At 40.3% G+C, this 24,500-nt stretch overlaps 1 protein-coding gene across 12 annotated transcripts in view; it reads right to left on the bottom strand.

Moving 5' to 3' along the window:
- CEP126 (centrosomal protein 126) overlaps nt 1–22,905 on the bottom strand; it is a 69,976-nt gene extending 47,071 nt beyond the window's left edge. For 7 of the 12 annotated variants that reach the window (XR_004289224.1, XR_004289227.1, XR_004289226.1 and 4 more), the window contains exons 1-3: nt 22,785–22,897; nt 13,447–13,592; nt 7,146–7,257 (exon numbers count right to left, since the gene is read on the bottom strand). Coding sequence is in view for 4 of the 12 variants with exons in the window: in XM_032358696.1 (XP_032214587.1) it covers nt 7,146–7,257; nt 13,447–13,592; nt 22,785–22,804 (278 nt within the window). In the remaining 8 variants the exon portion in view is untranslated. Of the gene's footprint in view, nt 1–7,145; nt 7,258–13,446; nt 13,593–22,784 lie in introns of all 12 variants that reach the window. The other 5 variants (XR_004289231.1, XM_032358698.1, XM_032358700.1 and 2 more) reach the window with 3 other exon arrangements.
- Between the last annotated feature and the right edge of the window lie 1,595 nt (nt 22,906–24,500).

Here is a 24,500-nt window from a genome sequence, read left to right as displayed (position 1 = left end):
ATGTCTCAGGGTTGCCTGTGGCTCAGATCAGCTGTGTCGCCGCACATACATGGGTATTGGAGATAGATATCTGACAGCATCATTTCAAAGTATAAAAACTTAATATGGGGGAAAATACAGCTTCTTCTCCCTTGCATCTGTCAGAAGGGTGAAGTACATTACACAAACGTGATAAGGATTTGGTTGTGATGGAAGCTGATGACTTGCGATTTTAACGTTAGTTCTTTATTAACATTCTTATATCTCATTATTTCCTGAGGCAGGTTCCGTCTTTGTATGGATCTATTCTCTGATTGCTCTTGAGGCTTTAGCATTAAATGCCTTCTAGTTTTTCATACAATTTTTTGCCTTTAGATGATCATATTACTGATATCTTAAATTATGTTTATCTGCCAGTAGTATTTTCCATATTGGAACAGTTGTTTATGAGTACTGATAGCATCAACTGCTTTGGATGCTCCCTGTTTCCTGCCATTACTTTGTTCCTTAACACATTTTAGGTTGATATTCCACATATAGTGGATTTTTAATGTGACAACAGCTTATCAATATTGTACCTTAATCGTATTTTCAATAAATAAAAAATGTATTTCTATTAACCTAACACCTGATCCTTAATATTCTAATATTTCATATTTGTATAGCATTTTATAATTTACAAGCATTTTCGTACATGTTACTGAACACTCTTAGTTATCTGTGGAGAGAAATTCAATGTTTTAATAAGTTAGTCATAGTGTTCTCTCTGTAAATTCTATACATTTATTGTTTTCCAAATAGATAACATTCATGTGCGTTTGTATACATACAGATAGGTGTAGACTGTCATAGTCAAAATAGCGCATATAATAGTAAGTGAAAACTATGTACTCTAATTTAGAATGGAGGTCATCTCTCGGGAAACAAAACGATGTTATGTTACTCAGTGGCCCCAGCATAGATTTGGATAATGCTAACTGTATGTTTGGGTGCTACAGGGAAATCAGAGATGTTCTGACACTTCATCTCTTCTAAGACTTTAAGGAAATGTACAGTGTCGAGCGAAAAATGTCTATACCTTCATTCCTAGCACTATAGAGCTTTTTTTTTAATTGAAAATATCTGGGGGCACCTGGGTGGCTCAGTGGGTTGAGCCTCTGCCTATGGCTCAGGTTATGATCTCAGGGTTCTGGGATCGAGCCCCGCAACGGGCTCCCTGCTCAGTGGGGAATCTGCTTCCTCCTCTCTCTCTGCCTACTTGTGATCTCTGTCTGTCAAATAAATAAATAAAATCTTAGAAAAAAGAAAAGAAAAGAAAATACCTGACAACACGAAGGCTGACAACTGATACGCAGAAAAAGAAGCCTGTGAGCAAGGAAAACCCGTACACAACAATGCACAATGCTTTTATATGAAATGATTTGGAATTTTTAATACTCTGAACTCCCCCTTTCAATGTCTGTCATCTTGCCTTCCCCACGGAGTACTCTAGACCTAAGCGGCCTTCACCCCCAGCTTCCTCAGCCACTGCTGCCCGGCTTCTTCCCCTGCCCCGAGGTACTGCTTTTGCTGGAGATTAACTAAAAACAGACACTTCTGCATCGCTGCTGTCTTTCTGGCTTTAATCCCCTTGGTTTGCATGTCCCCATGCTTTCCTGGTTATTTTCCCACTTTTCTGGTTGTTCCTGCTCAGGTTCTTTCTTGAGCTCCTTTCTTTGCACGTCCTTTATATGCTGGAATTTCTTTCTTTCTTTTTTTAAAAAGATTTTATTTATTCATTTAACAGAGAGGTAGAGTACCGGCAGGGAGAGCAGCAGGCAGAGTGGGAGGGAGAAGCAGGCTTCCTGCTAAGTCAGGAGCCGGATGTGGGACTCGATCCCACGGGTTGATCCCTGGGATCATGACCTGAGCAGAAGGCAGCTGCTTAATGAACTAAGCCACCCAGGCATCCCTGGAATGTCTTTTTTATAGTATTTCTTTGAATGGGGATATATACATTATTCACCAATAAATGCCTAATGCTTTAAATTTATAACTACCCTATATGTAGAAACCTGAAAATTATTCCAATTAAATAAAAAAAAATACAAAAAATTTCTTTTGTTCTTACAATTCAAAATGTATTTTAAAACGACATTTTTATAGCAGCCAAAACCTTTAACCCCAAATTGAGAACTGTAGTCTCATAAGCGTGACAAAACGGCCACATTCTAACTTATTTATCTTGGTTACTGAGGGCGGGGAAAAATGCTGCAGGTCCTCCGAGAGACAAAGCAGACTGGCGATGGGCGCGGATTCCTTTTGGGCGCTCAGAGCTCCATCCCTGACTGTTACTTTTATTTTGTCATAACAGATAATCGCTGCAACTTAAAAAAAAGTTTAAATGGACTCTTGGTATTTAGTATTGGTGATGCTTGCTAAGATTTTAGAACCCCAAAAATGAGAATCAGAAAATGGCCCACAATTGAAAAAAAAAAAAAAAACCCGAAGGGACTTGACAGCTACACAGTATAATCCGGTGTTGCACATCAGTAGTGTTTTTGAATAAGTGGTGTTTTTTCCCAAACAGAGCACCTCGTTAAACACCTGGTGAATATTGTGCAATCATACTAAGTGCTGGGGGACTAAGTTCCAAAGAAAATTAATGTGATTTGCTTGACCTAACATAGCAGGACAAATCTCAAGCATCATCAAGATTAGGAACTCAATCTGTTGGTCCCCACGCCCTTAAGGGAAGCTCATCCACATGGGCACCATCTCATGAAGACTTGGTGCTTTGCTCCCGAAATCCAGAGAGCAGCCAAACATCGAACTGGACGCTTGCTGTATAAATGATCTATTAAATATGCTTGTAAAAAAAAACAAAAACAAAAAAAACTTCCAAAAGGTCAAAAGTTACATAATTATTTTATCTCCTTACTCCAGGTAATTCTGTTAAGAAGATACTGACTGAACTGCAGTTTTATTCTGTGAAGTTTTGGTGTCAAAGCAAATGTGCTGGGGTGCCTGGGTGGCTCAGTTGGTGAAGCACCTGTCTTCGGCTCATGTTGTGATCCTGGAGTCCTGGGATCGAGCCCTGCATTGGTCTTTCTGCTCAGGTGGGAGTCTGCTTCTCTCTCCCTCTCCCTCTGCCCGTCCCACTGCTTATTCTCTCTCTCGCAAATAAACAAATAAAAAATTTTTAAAAAGCGCTAATGTATTGAAATCCAGTAAAGTTCTGAACTTTCATCTAACTTAACAAAACTACTATGCATTTTGGTGAGTTTTTACAAGGTGCACTCGATCTGAAGAATCACTTCTAATTATTATGCTGAAATTTGTGAGGGTTATGGGACCCTCCTCTTTGCTTATCCACCTACACTCTGTGTAACCCAGAGGACTGCATCAACCACAGAGAGCTGATGTGAAGCTACAGCTTTGCTTCTCTCCAAGTGTGGGAATTCTTACAATTGGACATGTCTCTCCCGTGGACCTAGACATTATCCACATGGAGCCATCACCAGGAATACTGGTTCCTGTTTGGAACATGGGGTTTCTAGTGAAGGTGGCTACACACCCACGCCCGGGATCTTGTTGCTCGTAGTTGAGCTGTCCCGTGTGGGGAGAGGGGCACAGCAAGGACTGACTGCTCTGTGGTCTGCCGCAGGGAGTTCCTGCTTGTGTACCATTTAGCCACTGTTCCCTAGAATATCACAGTTGGGCTGGGGGGACATAACTATGTATAAAAATGAAGCAACAACACAAACAATTCATGACTTTCAACTGTATTTACATAGTCTGGGTCTCTCACTTCATTTTAGGTCCAATTGTTTTTATACATTTGTACCTGGATATGTATCCCCTCAATTCATGCACCTGCAAGGAAATTTTAGCAATATCTTGCCAACTTGTACCATTTCATTTCTTTTTATTCTTAAAGTCAACAAATTCTCTCAATCATCAAGACTTAAAATTTCAGCTTCTTTGGATCATTTTTGCTTTTTTTTCATTTTCTTTATCCTATCATACACCAAACCCATCATTTAACTTCCATAATCTATTTCTTTCTTTTTTTTTTTTTTAAGATTTTATTTATTTATTTGACAGACGAAGATCACAAGTAGGCAGAGAGGCAGGCAGAGAGAGGAGGAAGCAGGCTCCCTGCTGAACAGAGAGCCTGATGTGGGGCTCGATCCCAGGACCCTGAGACCATGACCCGAGCCGAAGGCAGAGGCTTAACCCACTGAGTCACCCAGGCGCCCCACTGGTCAACATTCTTAAATCCTCTTTCTTACACCACTTCTCTGTGCTGTGAAAAGGTGTATCATTCCTTCTCTCATCCTTTCCTTCTACCCACTCATAATATATTTATTCCTTTACAGACCTATCATTTTCCTGCTATATAAAATAGTACTAATCCAGTTTAAGCAGTAATGATCTATCCTTTGGATTATCCCATTATCTTCTCTTGTCCCCTTCAGTTTCTTTCCATCCTTTCATTTTCCAACATTCACACCAATATCTTTCTACAATGACAAAGAGGATTTTATCAGTCCCTGATTGGGGATCCTGGGGGGCTCAGTCAGTGAAGCGTCTGCCTTTGGCTCGGATCATGATCCCAGGATCCTGGGACGGAGCCTGAGTCAGACTCCCTGCTCAGTGGAGAATCTGCTTCTCCTTCTCCCTCTGCTCCTCCCCTACACTCCTCTCCTGCTCTCTCTCTCTCTCTCTCTCAAATAAATAAGTCTTTAAAAAATCAGTCCTTGATTAAAAACCTTCACTGCTTCTCTACCAGTTACAGAACAAACTTCAAACTTCCCAGCTAGCCATAAAAACATTTCACATTGTATCTCAATCTTCATTTCTAGATTATCTCCTCCTACTAGCAACATACCCTAGAATCCTGCCACTCCGGACAAGCTCTACGTCCTTCGGGGTCCGTGTCTTCTACCACACTGCGGGCCTGCAGGTGCTCAACCCAACCTACGCCCCCTCATTAGACACCTGGTACTCGTCCTTCAAGCTTCTTCCCAACTTTACACTTCATACTTGATCACTTTGCTGATATTTCTGTAACAGACCCCGTACACGTATTACATGTGTATCATACCGTAGCTGCAGACCTGTCCTGAGAGGAGAAGCGCACCTCACTCACAGGGTCAACCGTGCCGATCACGGTGACGCTCAAAAGAGGAATGTAAGACACTCAACATGCTTTCCTCCTCTATCTTTCTGGCCTCAGCTCTGGGACTCACCAGTTTGATGTCATCCTTTCAGGCTATTGTTCTATCACTCTTTTCCTTTCATAGACAAACTTTTATCTTTACTTGCTCACTCTCCGTTTCTTTTCCACCCATGGCACTCTCTTTTCTGTCCTCATCCCCTTCTGGCACTACTCTGACAGCAGTCCCAGGCTGACTGCTTCCTGCAACAGAGGGACACACTGCCTCTGCACTGGATACCCTCTCTTTTCCAGATTCACTTTCCATGCTTCTCCACTTGTCTCTGCTTGGCAGAGATGAAATGATCCTTTGTCTTTTGGTTTATGGCTCGGTTTGGCCAATGGAAGGTACTAGAAAGAGCCAGGGTGACGGGAGAAAGACATTTTTGATCATTGGTCTTCTAGCTTCCACTGTGCTGGGCTCCTCCACCGAGGACACGAGGGTCTGTCTGGCAGCCCTCTTCTCTGGGTACACAGGTCTCCAGGTCAGGTCTGTGGGGTAATACTGATTCTGGGGTGCCTGGGTGGCTCAGTGGGTTAAGCCGCTGCCTTAGGCTCAGGTCATGATCTCGGGGTTCTGGGATCGCGTCCCGCATTGGGCTCTCTGCTCAGCAGGGAGCCTGCTTCCTCCTCTCTCTCTCTGCCTGCCTCTCTGCCTACTTGTGATCTCTCTCTGTCAAATAAATAAATAAAATCTTAAAAAAAAATACTGATTCTGTGGTGGCCAGTTCTTGGGGGGCTCCTCCAATCTGTTCTGGCTTTCCAGTTCCTTCATTAACCCCTCTGCCATCACCCCTCTTAAATGTGCCACCTGTTCCGGGGCAGGATAACAACTGTGTTACTGACCATCTGATCTGATCTCTATAAACTGCTTTTTTTCCCCAAGAAACCCTACCCTTCCTCGGTTTCCGTGATACAACCCTCTCCTAGTCCTGCATCAACCCTTCTGCTCCTATCTGGAGGCCTCTGTCTTCTGCTTCCTTAAATGTGGCTGTTCTCGGTGCTCTGTCCTAGATCTGTCATCACAGTACACACCCTCATCTCTGTGTCCCATCCACCATGCGGTGTTCTGTGACCAGAAGCCCACCTCTCCCACCTCTTTCTCTAGTGCTCTGAGCTCACGTAATTTCAACGACATATATTGAAATAGCCTCCTATTTTGTCCTTTCAATCCATTATTCACATTTGTTCGCAGTAGACTGGAATGACATATTAAAAAAGAAAAGCTGATCTAGACTCGAGCCCAGGACCCCGAGATCATGACCTGAACTGAAGGCAGAGGCTTAACCCACTGAGCCACCCAGGCGCCCCAGTACTCTTCTATACTTTCTGAAGCACTTTCGCTTCTTTCCTAGATTGTATACTAGGAATTGCATTTTACAGGGTTATACTCCCCACATCCCCTTTACAATGCCTGATCTAGTGCTATGCATGTTGTAGCTTCAATAAACATTTATAATAAATAAATGGAAAATATAAAATGGCCCAGGGTACTCTGGTTTGATCCATCCTACTGCTCCTTGATGATTCATTTAAGCTACTCCGGAGAGGAACCAGGAGATATTAGCTTTTTCTAGACATCCAAGAAATATTTTTCCATGAGGAATAACCCATTTCTACCATAAACTACTCCTTTTATCTAAACTTATATTACTACAGCTCAACACATTTTTTCCTCTCAGTAAAGATAAATAATGAACACCAGTATTTTAAAATGGTTTTAGTGATGGCTTCCATAAAAAAATATTCAATATAGGCAGCACTATAATACCAAAGATGAGTTAGAATTTTGCCCTATTCTTGGGCAATTTATATTCTCCTCTCCCTCAAATTAATCTATGAAAATAAAATAGTAAACTCTACAACAAAGGTGAGAAGTAACTGATGAAAAGGCCTACAAACTCAGCAGTAAGCTGTATAATTGTTACATATTAATAATTATACATTGTAATAATAAATTACTTACCTCCAATTTATTGTTGGTCTGTAGGAAGGGAGGAGGTTTACTTCTGATTTTAAATTGGATTCTTGAATTTGCTTGAGGGCTTCTTCCAACAGAGGAACTCGTTTTTGAAAAACTAAAAGAATAATAGAGAAAAATCAAATAGTACAGAATCACTTCATTTTCAATGATCTCTTTCTTATATAAGGTTGGTCAATAATAAAATTGTACTTTAAAGCTTTTGTAAAAAGAAAGTATCTTTTAAAATACTGTAAATATTTTAAATTTAGGTATCTAATTCCCCACATAGAAACTGCTACATCGCCAGTTTTGAGAATATTTAACTGGAAAAGACTTTGAGAAATGTCCAGGCTCTTTCATTCTGGCACGTAAATCCCACTATATTTGACCTAGATTGAGTCTGACAAAATTTACGAATATTCTTTTTTATTCTTTAAAGATTTATTTATTGGGGCGGGGGGAGAGAACAAGAGTGCACCAGCAGAGGGAGGAGGGAGGGAGAGGGAGAGACTCTCAAGCAGACTTCCTGCAGACGTCGGAGCCAGAGGCCATGACCTGAGCCGAAATCAAGAACCGGCCACTCAACAAACTGAGCCACCCACGTGCCCCAAAGTTTATTAATATATTTTTTTAAGATTTTATTTATTTATCAGAGAGAGAGGGGGGGAGAGAGCGAGCACAGGCAGACAGAATGGCAGGCAGAGGCAGAGGGAGAAGCAGGCTCCCTGCTGAGCAAGGAGCCCGATGTGGGACTCGATCCCAGGACGCTGGGATCATGACCCGAGCCGAAGGCAGCTGCTTAACCAACTGAGCCACTCAGGCGTCCCAGTTTATTAATATTTTTAAGAAGAAAATGGGAAGTGTCAAAAACACCAACTACTGTTCACAGAGCGCTTACTGTTACAGACATTATTTCAAGCGTGCTGTATTAACTAATTTAATCCTCATTACGGCCCATGAAGCTGATGCTATTTCAATGTCCATTTTGCAACGGAGGAGACTGGGCCCCAGTTGAGGGTCACAGATTCTGGGACGTTTGTCTACATACATGCAGCACATCCTCCAACCAGCCCTGCTTCCCATGAGTGCCCGCTTCCCCAAAGCCTTTGGCGGTGCACTGCACTCAGAGCGCCCTTCTTGTCCTATGTCGCCCAGTGCTCTTCCCACCCTGCTGCTCAGAGGGAGCACAGCCGTCTGCCAGGGGCGCCGCTTCTCCTGCCATCTGCTTAAGCGGAGGATCGGTTTCCCTGCAGTCAGGTACCGCAGAAAACTCAAGGCATGGAGGTGGGGTAGCTGACTCTCGAGCTCTCCACTGACACCTCCAAACTGTCTTGGTTAACCTTCGGATTTGGGAGTAAACTAAACGAATAAGACAATTACGTAATAGTTGTCTTTCATAGCTGTTTCTGCTCCTCATTCACTGCACTGAATTTTCTTAAAATCTTAATTTGGTATTTTGCATAATATATCCATATTAGAAGCTAAAAAATATACGTAATACACATTTGGAAGTCTTGTTCTTGATCATTTGCATACACTATAACTGTTTCTTTATGCAAATATAAATATATATTCTAATTTCCCCCTTTCTCACCGGAAGGCAGAATACTGTATCTTGTGATCTGGACCTTTTTTAATGACTAACAATATGTCCTGAAAATCAGGGATAGACACAAGTTTTATATGAGCATACGGCTTATGTAACTTGGGGGACTTCGTTAAGAAAAAATAATGCAGGGGTGCCTGGGTGTCTCAGTGGGTTTAAAGCCTCTGCCTTCGGCTCAGGTCATGATCTCAGGGTCCTGGGATCGAGCCCCTCATCAGGCTCTCTGCTCCTTGGGGAGCCTGCGTCCTCCTTCTCTTTCTCTGCCTGCCTCTCTGCCTACTTGTGATCTCTGTCAAATAAATAAATAAAATCTTAAAAAAAAAAAGGAAAAAAATAATGCAAAAGTACTCATATAAAATGAGGTGTAGGGGCTGTGACAGTGAGGGCTCATGAAACTCAAGCCTCAGTAACTTCACAGTAAACCTCCTTCTGCTGGAAAACTTTCCACATCAGTCCACAAAGTTTCTCCATCACTTCTTCTAATAACTGTATATTATTCCACTGTGTGAGTGTGTCATTTGTTTTTGCTAAAACTCCTGACTCTTTGTACCCAGACCTTTTGGTAGTTGGCGCCCTCTTTGGGGCAAGTAATTCCCATAAGTGGTAAGTAATTTTCTCAGGCATTTACAGTAACTGACCACATCCTCTTTCTTCAAACTACCTTCTCCCGTGCCTTCTTATACGTTATTTTCTTTATTTGATTTTGCCATTGTGCATTCTTGAGAAGGACTTCTCAAAACCTCTTTTAGTTTCTCTTGTCTATCTCCAGTAAATAGTAGTGTACGTTAAGACTCTATTTTAGGGGGAAAAAAAAGATTCTACCCTCAATCTGTGGTCTATACCCTGTGGTTTAGCGTCTCTCGCCCATGGCTTCATTTATCAAGTATATATCACTCATTAATGACTCTTTTTTTTTTAAAGATTTTATTTATTTATTTGAAAGAGAGAGAGAATGAGAGAGAGCGAGAGAACATTAGAAAGGGGAGGGTCAGAGGGAGAAGCAAATTCCCCGTCAGAGAGCCTGATACAGGACTTGATCCCTGGACTCCAAGATCATGACCTGAGCCGAAGGCTTAATCAACTGGGCCACCCAGGCGCCGCCCTAGTGACTCTTAAATATACATCTCTATTCATCTTTTTCTTAAATTTCAGACCCGTATTTCTTTTCTTTTCTTCTTTTTTTTTTTTTAAAGATTTTATTTATTTATTTGACAGTAGATGGAGAGGCAGGCAGAGAGAGAGAGAGAGAGAGAGGGAAGCAGGCTCCCTGCTGAGCAGAGAGCCCGATGCGGGACCCAATCCCAGGACCCTGAGATCATGACCTGAGCTGAAGGCAGCGGCTTAACCCACTGAGCCACCCAGGCGCCCTCTTTTTTTTTTTTAAATAAGACTTTATTTACCTGACACAGAGAGAAAAGAGAATGTGAGCGAGCACAAGCAGGAGGAGCAGCAGGCAGAGGGATGGGGAGAAGCAGGTTCCCTGCTGAGCAAGGAGCCCAATGAGGGATTTGATCCAAGGACCCTGGAATCATGACCTGGGCTGAAGGCAGATGCCCCACCGACTGAGTCCCCTAGGTCCCCCCGCAGACCCATACTTCTAGCTGTTGATTTGATTTCCCCATTTAGATGAGCCACAGAAGGCTCAAAATCAATGCATTTAAAACTTAATGATCGTTCACACCTCTAATCTGATTTTCCTTCTTTATCCATAATCTTGATGAATATCATCATGTATCAAAATAATTAATTCCTTAAAAAAGTATAAAAATATGTGAGACTCTCTGCTAAGTCCTAGGGGCAATGCTCTCCCTCTAGACTTTCCCCACTCTCCATCAACTAGTAACTGAAATCTACTGATTCTATCTCTTGAATATACTACCACTTTTCTCCACATGCAGGACAGTTTGCCCCCTCCTGCCATAAGTACTGGAACAGTCTCGTGCTAGTCTATCTACTTCAGTATGTTTTCACTTCAATTTACCTCTATGTTGCCACAGTAACTATCTTTCTCATAAACAGATCTAATTGTAGTAGAGACCCTCAAGTTTCCCACCTACCACTATCCATCTTCCCTTTCTTCCTTGGCAACAGACTGCACACTCACAGTCAGGGCAGCGATGCAGAATTACTCAACACTGTTGTTTTGTCAGTCTTCCCTGCACATGGCGTTGCTGATTATACATAAGTAGACAGATAGACAGTGTTAGGAAAATAATTTAAAAGGAGCTCAGAGGTACAACCTTTGGTTCTTTACAATTCTCCCTTCTTCCTGCCTACAACATTGGTATGATGCTGGAGCTTCAGCAGCAAATATGTGACCAGGAGGGTGAAGATGAAAATCACAAACTAAGGATAGTTGAGCCAAGAGATAGAAGGCATCTGCGCTCCCAGTGACACCGCATATCCTCAAACCAGCCGTGACTGCCTACCTCAGGACTTCACATTATACAAGAGAAAAATAAACCCATATCATATTTAAGCCATTGTTATTTTTAGGGGTATTATAGCTGTCTCATATCGTCCTCACTTAATGTTATCAGATTGCTTTTTAATTACAGTAGGGACTCTAACTGACACAGTAATAGGTCCCTTTTTTTTTTTTAAGATTTTATTTATTTATTTGATAGACAGAGGTCACAAGTAGGCAGACAGGCAGGCAGAGAGAGAGGAGGAAGCAGGCTCCCCGCTGAGCAGAGAGCCCAATGTGGGGCCTGATCACAGGACCCTGAGATCCTGACCTGAGCAGAAGGTAGAGGCTTGAACCCACTGAGCCACCCAGGTGCCCCAGTAATGGTTGCTTTTAAAAAAAACTTTAGGTGGATTATATTTTGGATACGAGTGAAATTTCTAGCATGATATGCCAAGCGCTTTGAGCATTGGTTCGAGCTTAGTTTCTAGTCTCACATTCATTCTTCTTCACCTTCTCCCATCCTGTGCTTCAGGATGCATTAAAATACATAATTTATTTGTACAAGTTTTTCCTTCTGTTGGGGATTTTTTTTTTTTTTAAAGATTTTATTTATTTATTTGACAGAGATCACAAGTAGGCAGAGAGGCAGGCAGAGAGAGAGAGGAGGAAGCAGGCTCCTGGCTGAGCAGAGAGCCCCATGCCCAGCTGGATCCCAGGACTCTGAGATCATGACCTGAAACGGAGGCAGAGGTTTTAACCCACTGAGCCACCCAGGCGCCCACTGTTGGGGATTTTAATTTTTTTTTTCTCTTTGCTTGGCAAAATGCTCATTCTTCAAGATGCAAATTAAGTCATTTTTCCAGGGATGGTGTCCTTGATGTCCCTGTATAGGTTTAGCGTTCTTCCTTCTGTGTTCACACAGAAATTTACACATTCTGTTACCACAGAGATTCTCAATACATTTATTGATATTGTTTACATTACTTTCATCTCCAAAATAGGCTGTGAGATCTTTAATGGTAGAGAATGGTTATCTTTCTATCTCAGCCCAGGGCTAAGTATAGTATAGTACAACATACGTTTGCTTAACATAAAGGTTCTGCTTGTCCCTCTTTCCTTCCTTCCTTCCTTCTTTCCTTTCTCTTAGAGAGAGCACATGTGTGTAAGGAGGGGTTAGGAAAGGGGCAGACGGAGAGAAGAGAATCTTAGTGTGCAGAGCCTGACATGGGTCTCAATCTCATGACTGTTAGATCATGACCTGAGCTGAAATCAAGAATCAGATACTAACCAACTGAGCCACTCAGGTGCCCCTGTCCTTTTCTTTTTGAAGCTTTGACATTTTATACTTAATTCCGTGTTACTATTTAAGGTATAAAAAATGCAGATATGGTACCAAAGAATCAACTATAATCGTATTTAAATTCTTTTTTTTTTTTTTAAAGATTTTTTATTTTATTTATTTGTCATAGAGAGAGAAGCGAGAGCAAGCACAGGCAGACAGAGTGGCAGGCAGAGGCAGAGGGAGAAGCAGGCTCCCTGCCAAGCAAGGAGCCTGATGTGGGACTCGATCCCAGGACGCTGGGATCATGACCTGAGCCGAAGGCAGCCGCTTAACCAACTGAGCCACCCAGGCGTCCCAATCGTATTTAAATTCTTAATTGATTCCTGGTCTTAGATTGTTAGATTATAATACTCTATACAATTTATTTTTATTTTGTCAGTCTCTTAGGTAAGAATTTGAACCAAAATGTGAATAAAATGCCAGAATGAATGTGGCGCTAATTTGCCAAACCTAAACGTTAAATTTTCTGTTTACTATATCAGTTTTAAAAAAGACAAAACACTGTAAGCTGGTATGAAGTAGAATCACACTTGTGAACTTTCAAAATGTACTAATAGAGCCAACGATATATTCTCCAAATTAAACCTAAATCAAATTATAATTTTTCATTTGGTTAAAGTCTTATTGCTCAAGAGGTATGCTTTTTAGTTTGAATTTATACTTCTTTTTCTTAATTTACCATTTTATTGTCTACTCAAGTTAAATATGATTACATTTTCATTTTTTTAAGATTTTTTTTTTTTTAATTTGACAGAGAGAGTACAAACAGGCAGACAGAGGGAGAAGGAGAAGCAGATTCCCCACCGAGCAGGGAGCCCAATGTGTGGCTTGAGCCCAGGACCCTGATATCATGACCCGAGCTGAAAGCATATGCTTAACCAACTGAGCCACCCAGGAGCCCTTCATTTTCATTTTTATCCTCATATTGTTCTAGAAGTTCAGATACCTGCTCTCCTCCGTTGTGAAAGAGGAATATGAGCACGCTGGAATTTTTCAGTGACTTCTTCAAACTTCTCTTTTCTTTGTTGAAGTATTTGTTCTCTGATTTGTTGTTCTTTTTCTTCTTGTTCTTTTCGTTTTTCTTCAAAAGCTCTATATGTGAAACACAAAGTAGATAACTGAATGAGGGAATAAGTCTTAAAAATCTGAACACAGAAAATAGTTTCAAACTATGATTTGTTCTGTTTTCATATTTCAAAAGTCTACTTACTTAGAAACAACACATTTTAAATTAAAAAAAAAAAAAAAAAAGGGCTCTTCACTAACAATCTTAGTATCTTTATATGTAGCAATTCCAGAACCTTATCCAGACCTTTTGCAGCTAAGGGAAGGCTCTTATTTCTAATTTCTGGCAGGCCTGCATCCATGTTCTCACCTCTGAAAGCCTGTTGTGGAAGAACTCTTTACTAAAAAGATTTACTAAAAACTACTTTCTGGAATGAGAAAAATAAATTCATTGGTGAAAGAAGCAGCCTTGCAAATCATAGGGCATTTAAGATAATACCATAGATCTTTCTTCTTCTTTTAGACCAAAAGTTTAAAATTGACTGTCATATTAAGTCTGAACTATGCTAGAAATCCATACAACTTACATAAAAATCTTGACTCCACCTTCTCTTGAAAATCTGCAAGATTTGTCAACCCTGAACTCCTATCCAGACATGACAACAAATACCTGCCCATAGCCTTTATCAGTCCCTATTTTTCTTAACTTTCCTATTTCATTTATTTCTGATTGCCTGGGCACTTGAGTTCATGTTCCCTAGATTCAACTGTTTCAAAAAATTAATTTTGTTGGTGGAAAACGTGTGTATGTGTGTTTCAGTAATTATTTACTGGACAATGAGAAAAATGAAGAAGGAGGCTGGTGACTCACTGGTTAAGAAACTGCCAAGTGGTTCTGCTCTTTGGAATATATGGGATTGAGTGGTAGGTAAGAACTCTCCAAGATTTTTAGTGTCATGGGTTACTAGTAACCATCCTTCCAAAGACCTTCACTGGCCTGAGCATTATTATTGTCCAAGTAACTGAGATTTAGGGAACTACAATTCTGGGAAGTAAAGCTGCAAATCTTCAAACAGTCCTACCCCTGTGGCAGGTAGGAGATAGTGGAGGAGTGCCACAGGTAGGCACTCCCACATAATCTCCTTCAAGAGCCTCCTCAAGTCAAGACAAGGAAGCCTGCCTTCAGCACTTGATTCAACATAATACTGGAAGTCCTAGTCAGAGCAAGAGGAGTAAATAAAAGGCATCCAAAATGGAGAGAAAAAAGGCAAAATTATCTCTGTTCGCAAGTGGCATATTATATGCAGAAAACTTTAAAGATTCCACAAAAACACTGTTATGACTAGTAAATAAATTCAGCAAAGTTGCAGGATATAAAATCAACACACAAGAATCAGTTGCATTTCTATATACTAACAATTAATAATCTAGATAGGAAATTAAGAAAGCAATTCCATTTATAGTAGCATCAAAAAAGAATAAAATGCTTGGGAATAAACTTAGCCAAGAAAGTAAAAGACTTGGACACCAAAAATACAAAACATTGCTGAAATTTTTTAAAAAATACACATAAATGGAAAGATATCCTATGTTCATGGATTAGTAGACTTAATTAAAAAATTCACCTTAAAATTTATATGAAATCTCAAGGGACCCGCAAATAGCCACAACATTCTGATTTAAAAACTTACAACAAATTTATGGTAATCAAGGTAGTACAGCCACAGCATAAAGACAGATATATCAGTGGAAGAGATTAGAGAGCCTAGAAATAAACCCTTGTGTGGTAAAATAATTTTTCACAAGGGTGCCAAAACCATTCAATGAAGAAGAAGTGGTCTTTTTCAACAAATGATGGTGGGAAAACTGGATATCCATATGCCAAAGAATGAAAATGGACCCTTATCTTACAGCATATGCAAAAATGAACTCAAAATAGATAAAAGACCTAAACCTAAGAGCTAAAACTATGAACTCTTAGAGAAAAACATAGGGAGAAAGCTTCATTGGATTTGGAAATTAAATGAAAATTAAATTAAAAAAATTAAAATTAAAAGTTTTTTTTTTAAAGATTTTATTTGTTTATTTGACATACAGAGATCACAAGTAGACAGAGAGGCAGGCAGAGAGAGAGAGAGAGGGAAGCAGGCTCCCTGCTGACCAGAGAGCCCGATGCGGGACTCGATCCCAGGACCCTGAGATCATGACCTGAGCCGAAGGCAGCGGCTTAACCCACTGAGCCACTCAGGCGTCCTAAAATTAAAAGGTTTTATGCATCAAAGAATACTATCAAAAGTGAAAAGGCAACTGAGAGAATGGAAAAACATATTTACAAATCATATATCTGTTAAACAACTGATTCAGGAATATATTTAAAAAGTCCCACATTTGGACAACAAAAATAATCTGCTTTAACAGGCAAAGGACTGGAACATATTTCTCCAAAGAAGATATACAAATATCAACAAGAACATGAAAAGATGCTCAACTTCACTAATCATTAGGAAAATGCAAATCAAAACTGCAATGAGATACCACCTTATGCCCATTAGGATGGCCACTGTTAAAAACAGAACAAAACAAAACCCAGAATGTTTTAAGTACTTATGAGGATGTGAATAAAGTGGAATCCTTGTAAGCTGGTGGGAATGCAAAACAGGCAGTTGTAAAAAGGGTATGGTGAGTCCTCAAAAAATTACTGAGAATTACAGTATGATCTGGCAATTCCACTCCTCGAAACATACCCCAAGGAAGTGAGAGCAGAGGCTCAAACAAATGTTTGTATACTTATGTTCATAACAGCAGTGTTCACAATAGCCAGAAGGTGGAAACAACTGAAATGTCCCTTGACAGATGCATAAACAAAACATGGTGTACACATACAACAGACTGAGAGAGGAAGGAAACCCTGACATATGCCACAACATGGCATGGATGAAACCTGCCATGGAACATGGAATGGATGAACCCTGAATACATTCCACTAAGTAAAATAAGCCAATCACAGAAGGACAAATATTCTCTTACTCCACCATCATATTACTTAGACTAGTCAAAATCAAAGACAGAAAGCAGTAAGATGGCTGCCAGGGGCTGGGTGAAAGGGTGTGGGGAGTTAAGTGTCTAACGGGTATATTCATTTGGGAAGTTGATGGTGACAGCTGTACAGCAATGTGAATGTACTCAGTGGTACTCACTACCACTTACGTGGCTTACTTAAAAATGGTAAATGTTGTGTTTTGCGTGTTTTATCAGAGTAAAAAATAAGAATCCCCCAGGTCTTTCAGACTGACTGTGCTTCCTCAACCTTATATAATGTACAGTGCAAGTGCAGCTTTAAGTTCCTTTATCCAACCAGACTGAACCCCTGGGCCCCACAGTGAGACATAATTTATCAGCACTGCCCACTGGAAACAGCACATAAGCCAAGGGCGCCTGGGTGGCTTAGTAAGTTAAGCATCTGCCTTTGCCTCATGTCATGACCCCAGGTCCCTGCTCAGTGGGGAGCCTTCTTCTCCCTCTTCCTCTGCTGCTCCCCTTGCTTGTGCTCTCTTTGTCAAATAAATAAATAAAACCTTAAAAAAAAACCACAAACCTGTAAGCTACATAGGTAATTTAAAATTTCCTGGTAGTCACATTAAAAAAACTGGTAGAAATTAATTTCAACATTCTACTTACCTTGTATCAAAAATATTTCAAAATGTATCAATATAAAAATTATTAGAGTATTTTATCTTTTTTGTACTAAGTGTATTTTCACATCTCAGTTTGGATTAGTCACATTTTAAGTGCTCAGCAGACACATGAGGTTAGTGGCTGTATTAACAGACTAGAATCTCTGCTGGTAAGCAGTGTGGTTTTGTGAAGAAGGAAAGGATTTTAGAGATAGGGAGAGACAAGGAAACCATGTTAAAAACTAAGAAGGCCTTTAAAGGGATTCATGAAACTTCGTAAATAGTTTTCCCTTTGATTATAGGAAAACATATAGTTGTCAATTTTATGAAATCTTTCTGTTTTTAAATAGAGTTTTCTTTAATGACTCTAATCTAGTAGTTTTAAATCTGGAACATTTGCCCTTCACCAGGAGTGCGTGGGAGCGTCTGGAAGAGTTGTGGCTATCACAATAACTAGGATGGGCTACCAGATTTCAGTTCCCCAGGACCAGGGATGCTGAATGTTATATAACACATGAGACATGTCCACCCAAGAAGGAATTATTCCACTCCGAAAACTAAAGCTTCATCCATTCAACCCTTTCAGTAAAGTGTGATATCCCCCTACAGCCTTATGGGAGGTGATCCTGGAACCAGTGGACCTGCTAGGCCCTGATACTTCTGCTGCCACACAGGCAGACTATCAAGGGAACCAATCCAAAAATTCTGGGCAATAACTAGCAAGCCTCAACAACACCGGGGACAGCTAGGGTCAGCTGATGTGGGGAAATGATACCATATGAACAATTAGGGTGGGAGGTAAGACAAAAAGCTACTCCGGCCCTTGACTGCCACTAGATTAGATGAAGGTAACCTTTGAGGGAGGAGAAAGGCAGACGTTCAAGTTGCACACGAATCTTATGACATCTAAATTGGAAATAACTATAAAGAGAGAATTGGGAGTTGAGAAAAGAAAAATAAAATATATGGCACACCATTCATTTGTTTTGATGCAGTCTTTGAAAGGAGATAAAACAGAGGCAACTAAATGGAGGCATTAGCTAGTATTCTAGTTTCCTTTATGCAGAGGGGGCTAAGCTGCGCTGGCAGAAGCCAACAGAATGAACTTGGGGTGTTCTAAATTCACATGCTCTCCCTTGAGGCTAAGACGGCAGTGTCAAGGGCGCTCCAATGCGAGTGCACTCCGCTGGTAGCTCATCCCCCAAGACAGTCTTCAAAGAACCAAGATCGTGCAGTCCTGTCTGCTCCAATCAGCCTGGTCCTATGACTCTCTGCTCACCAACAGACCTTTAGAGAAGTGATGCTAGCTTCGAAACTTTGCAGCTTCCAACTTGGTCTGTGGCATACTTGCTCTAGAAAAAGCCAGACCCTGTAAGAAATGTGGCGACCTTGACATCACCACGCTGGTAAGGCCCCGCTAGCGAAAGGGAGAGGGAGCATGGAAAGAGAGGCCTGCCTATCCTCCAGCTGTCCTTGGCACCCAAGCCCAGGAGCAAATGACCAGAAGCCATCTCCGGTGTGCAGCTCAGCAGGCCTTTGGATAATATTGCTTACGCAGGGATCTTGGGGCGGCAGCAGCAGACCTCTGAGTGAGCCACTGCACACATGACGGTAATGAAATGTTGCCGGAAGCCACTCCACTGCAGGGCGCGTTGTTATACAGCAATAAATGACCAGAATAATAACTTTCAACCTATTATTTTCCCCAGTTAACATTTATTTAGTGAGGATGGGGACAAATCTTTATTAATAAAGATTATTTAATTTATTTATACTAATTATAAAGGATTTATTAATCCACTCACTATATACGCTTTTCTGACTAAGAAAATTTAGAGGGCGTATAGGAAGTTAGTACTTTTATAGTAGAGTATTCTCAGTAGAGAGCACGAGGTCATGAATTCAGTTTCAGAGTGTCAGTGAACTACCGTCACCGACGCAGACAGCTGTCATCTTTATGTCTCACCACTGAGAGTGCAGCAAGGAACTGTACAAAACTCCTTACACTTATCACATCTTTTTTTTTTTTTTTAAACAGAGAAGTCTGTTTCAGGTTTCTTTTTATTTTTGTATTTGTCTTCTAAAGTACCATTTCACTGGTAATAAGAACAATTTACATTTATCTAGTTAGATAAGAAGGAAATCTTAGCTGGTATGTATTACTGATTTATTTCAGTGATGTCTCAGCGATCCTTTTAGATTCTCCCCCAACCTCGGGGAAAATGCTTTCTTTGAGAGCTGATATGAAGCTAAGTCTAGAAAAAATTATATACCTGTGAGTTGTCTTGAGAAATCCAGGGCTGTCTAAATGCTTAAGGGAATTTGTTAAATAATGGTTATGTAAACTCTCCTCTATCTCAGTAGCTGAAGTAGTTCCGTTAGATCTCTTACCTGAGTCATCAAATTAAGACATTAAATATTTATGCGGAGTATCAGACACACAAAAAAAGAAGCAAAAATTATTCATTGTTTATCTCAAAACTGGCAAAATGAATGAATAACCATCCCACAGGTATTGTAAAGATACGAGATCCTGAGAAGATTCCAGTGAGGAAGGAATAACAATAAAAAATTTGTTACACACTATCCATTATTACTAGAATATGAGAGATAAAATGTAGTTGATATTCACAATGGTCTTATATTAGAAAATGTAAAACAGTAAATTGTGAGGACTTGTTACAGTTTGAGTACTGAAAAGACAAAAAACATAGATGAGAAATGAAAATTACTTAAAAAAAAAAAAAAGAACCAAATGAAAATTTTGCAATTGAAATGATAAAATCTGAAATGAAAATGTGCCTAGTAGGTGAACAGCAGATTGGGGATATCAGAAGAAAATCTGTAAACTTGAGGACAGATTCACAAAAATTATTTAAACTGAGAACAGAACAAGAAAGATGAAGAAAAGAACATGTAGCAGGTTTAGTGACCTGTGGGTCACTAAATGATAAGTGGTCATTATTATGTGTAAGGTGTACACCTAATAATATGTGTAACTGGAGTCCCAGAAATTAAGGAAAAAGAGAGCGAGTGGGGTAGAAAACATTTGAAGACTCTGGCCTAAAATATCCCAAATCTGGTGAAAAAATGTTAAATCACAGATGAGAGATTCTCAGTGAACTACTAGATAATAACCAACAAATTAGGCCTAAGCAGATTTTAGTCAAACTCCTGGGAATAAAAGATAAAAATAGTATCTTCAGGGAGGAGGGGCAGGATGGCAGAGAAGTAATGGAGGCTATTTCAACAGGTCCCCTAAAGCGAGCTGGTCATCTACCAGAACACTCTGAACACCCATGAAATCATCCTGAGATAAAGGATTATACACTTCTGGATCTCTACAGGGACAGAAGACCTCAGTGGAGAGGTAAAGCAGAGTGAGTTCCGGCTGATAAAGAGGATAAATAGAACGGGGAGGGACTCATTGGAAGGTTAACACCCCAGTACGAAAGTGCCCTGTGGTTTGGGACCCACAGTAACCTGGAGTCCGGTTAAAAGCACTCAAAAAGAGCACAAGATCTTAAAGGGCAGCTGGTGGAATCCGGCAGTCATAGGCACGGGCCTAAGCCCACAGTTCTAGGATGGCCACCGCTGGGGACCACCTGTGCCAGAGAGAGTGCGGTGGCAGAGCCTCCAGCTCCTGGCCTGGGAGCCCCCAGGGTTGCGCAGCTTGCCCCACAGGCTGGGGCTTGGCTGGGTTGCACCCCCCCACCACCACCATGAGGGAGTCTGGTGGGCACTCTCTAGAACCACAGCCTTTTGTACTCTGTGCTCCCCGGGCTCCCTACGGTGCCTGAGTGCGCTCTTTGTAGGCGCTGCAGGAACTCAGCAAGATCTCTGGGCAGCAACCTGTGAAACCCTGAGGTGGACCCCACATAGCAGTCCCAGAAGCGGGTTCCCTGGACCAATATCGCTCACAGTTTTTTTTTTTTTTTTAAAAGATTGATGTATGTATGTATGTATGTATGTAATTAATTAATTAATTATCATTCTATCATTATCAAATGTTGTTTTCATCTCTGCTAACAGCCTTTTTCTTAAAGTCTGCTTTGATGTTAATATAGTCCAATGTCTTCTACTGTTCGATCTTTTTTTTAATTAATTAATTAATTTGACAGATAGAGACCACAAGTAGACAGAGAGGCAGTCAGAGAGAGGAGGAAGCAGGCTCCCCGCTGAGCAGAGAGCCCGATGCGGGACTCGATCCCAGGACCCTGAGATCATGACCTGAGCCGAAGGCAGCGGCTTAACCCACTGAGCCACCCAGGTGCCCCTCGCTCACAGTTTTAATAGCAGAGACAAGCAGGTACAGAGACAAGCAGGCACTTTGGGTGAGCCCTGAGATAGTGGCTGGGGATGTGCACTGCCTGTGGGAGGTTGCATGGCTCAGCAGAGTTTACAGAGTGGGGAGTCTGTGTGTTCTGGACCACCCAGAGGGGAGGAGACTGAGGCTTCTCTCGGAGATGGAGGTCTGAGTGCACTTCACTTTCCACTCAACGTCGTCGGAAAAGCCACGAAAAGCTACCGAAGAACAAAAACCTCCAGAGAACAAAAGCCTGAAAAACCGGATTCCAGAGCCCAGCCCCTTGATAGGGGGGCAGGAGGACTCAACCCAAGCAAGACTGACTGAAAAACGAGGCAGCCCTCCCCGCAAAGCCAGCCAAAAGAAGGAGCGGAAACCACCACAGGGTCCCCATAAAGCTGTAAAACCCCAATATCAGGGAAAACAATATATTAAGCTCCCAGTATTGCCCTAAAACCTGTGTATTTCATAGATACAACTTTTATTTTAGTTTGTCCTCACTATTCTTGTCCTTTTAATTTTTTTAACCTATTTACCATTACAACTAGAGGTTTAATACAACATATTCCATAATAACCTTTTTGCATACATATAACTGTTTTTCTTTTTCTTTTCTATTTTTTTAAATATATATATCTATATATATGTATATAGATAGATAGATATAAGTTTCAAGGTAATCCTCTTTCCCTAATCAATACTACCCCTATATTTCATGTTTGTACACAGTCCAGATCCTCCAAATGAAGGCATTCAGAGCCAAGTTCAAAGTGTTTGTATACACACTGAGGGTTTTGGAGGGGAGGGAGGGGGAAGGTTGGGTGAGCCTGGCGGTGGGTGCTAAGGAAGGCACGTATTGCATGGAGCACTGGGTGTGGTACATAAACAATGAATCCTGGAACACTGAAAAAATAAAATTAAATTAAAAAAAAAAGTGTTTGTATAAAGAGACATTCCAGGATAGTAAAGCTTAGAGAGCTCTCCCTTCCTGAAAACTGGGGAGTAAAGACATAAAAGATCTCTCCTTCCTAGCTCCAGAGAGTGCTTGTATTCCAGAGCAAAGATAAGGTTTCTTTCTCTCTGGATATATAAGATCAGAGTTTCCATATTTTATGGTTCCTATATTGTAATGCACTAGTTCCTACTCTGTAGGAACCGTCTGACCCACATGGCACTGCCCTTTGGGGACTGGAGTTTAGGAAACCATGCAAGAGAGCTTTGGCTGCTGCTTTTTCCATGACAATATATAGTCTTTGTCTCTGAATGGGGAGATTTGCTTTCTATCAGCCTGACACCCACAGAGGAAATCTTGGTATCATTAGCTTGAATGTAGGTCAGTATCTCTGATCCTTTACAGTTCTTCAGTTTCTGATTCAGCTCTTGCTGGACCGAATATAAAGTAAGACCCAGGAAGACCTCCACAAATACAGGTAGTTTCTGAAAGCAAAAAGATCGAACAGTAGAAGACATTGGACTATATTAACATCAAAGCAGACTTTAAGAAAAAGGCTGTTAGCAGAGATGAAAACAACATTTGATAATGATAGAAAAGTCAATTTATCAGGAAGACATAAAAATCGTAAGTATGTATACACCTAGAAAGAGACTTTCATAATACATGAAGCAAACACAGAACTCAAGGGAGAAACTGATGAATCTACAATTATAGTTACATATCGTAACATCTCTCAGTAACTGACACACCAATCAGATAAAAAGGATCATAATACAGAAGATTTGAACAAAACTATCAACTACCTTGACATTACTGATATTTACAGAACAACTATTTACACCCAACAATTGTAATACATATTCTTAAGTACAACATAAGAAATCTTATATTGGGCCATAAAACAAATGTCAATGAATTTCCTAAGACTTAAATCTTACAAAAGAATGTTCTCTGATCAAAACAGATTTGCATCAGAAATCAATTATAATATCTAGAAAACCTCAATAACTGGAAATTTTAAAAAAAGTTTCTAAATGGGCGCCTGGGTGGCTCAGTGGGTTAAGCCGCTGCCTTTGGCTCGGGTCATGATCTCAGGGTCCTGGGATCGAGTCCCGCGTCGGGCTCTCTGCTCAGCGGGGAGCCTGCTTCCTCCTCTCTCTCTCTGCCTGCCTCTCTGCCTACTTGTGATCTCTCTCTGTCAAACAAATAAAATCTTTTAAATAAAAAAAAAAGTTTCTAAATAAGTTACAGTTCAAAAATGAAATCAAAAGGGAAGTAGCAAAGCTTTTTAAACTACACAAAAATGAAAATGCTGCATACCAAATTTATTAAGTGCAGTTATTCAGAGGGAAACGTATGACCTTAAGTGCCTACAGTGGAAAAGGAGAAGTTTAAAATCAATGATTTCAGTTTCCACCTTAAGAAGCTAGAAGATGTACAAATTTATCCTGAAGTGAAAAGAACTTATAAAGAAACTAATGAAACAGTTAACTAAAAAATAGAGACTACACAGACTAAAGTTGTGTATGAAAATTTTAGTAAAATTGATAAACTCCTACCAAGAATGATGAATGAAAAAAAAATGAAGAAAAAATAGCAAACAAAAACTATCACTATCATGAATAAAAGACCGGATATATCACTACAAATATGTATCATAGACATTAAAAGAATAATATGAACAACTTTATGCTAATAAATTTAACAACTTAGATAAAATGGACCAATTTCTTGAAAAAATCAATTTACCCAAACTGACAAAAATAAAATGTGAAAAACTCTGTACTTATTAATAAAATTAATTTACAATTAGTAAGCTTCCTACAAAGAAAACTCCAGGTTCAGATATTTTATTACCATCTCTGTCAAACATTTAAAGGAGCAATAACAATCATACAACCTTTTTCCAAATACAAAGTGGAGGAAACACTTCCCCAACATATTTCATAAGGCCTGAATAACCTTGATTTCCAAACCTGACAAAAATATTATAAAGAATTTATAGGTCAACATCTCTCAAACTACACACAAAAATCATTCACAAAATACTAGCAAATAAA

The sequence above is a fragment of the Mustela erminea genome, chromosome 9, assembly GCF_009829155.1.
Source record: "Mustela erminea isolate mMusErm1 chromosome 9, mMusErm1.Pri, whole genome shotgun sequence".
Lineage (NCBI taxonomy): Eukaryota > Metazoa > Chordata > Mammalia > Carnivora > Mustelidae > Mustela > Mustela erminea.
This window is presented reverse-complemented; position numbering and strand designations above follow the sequence as displayed.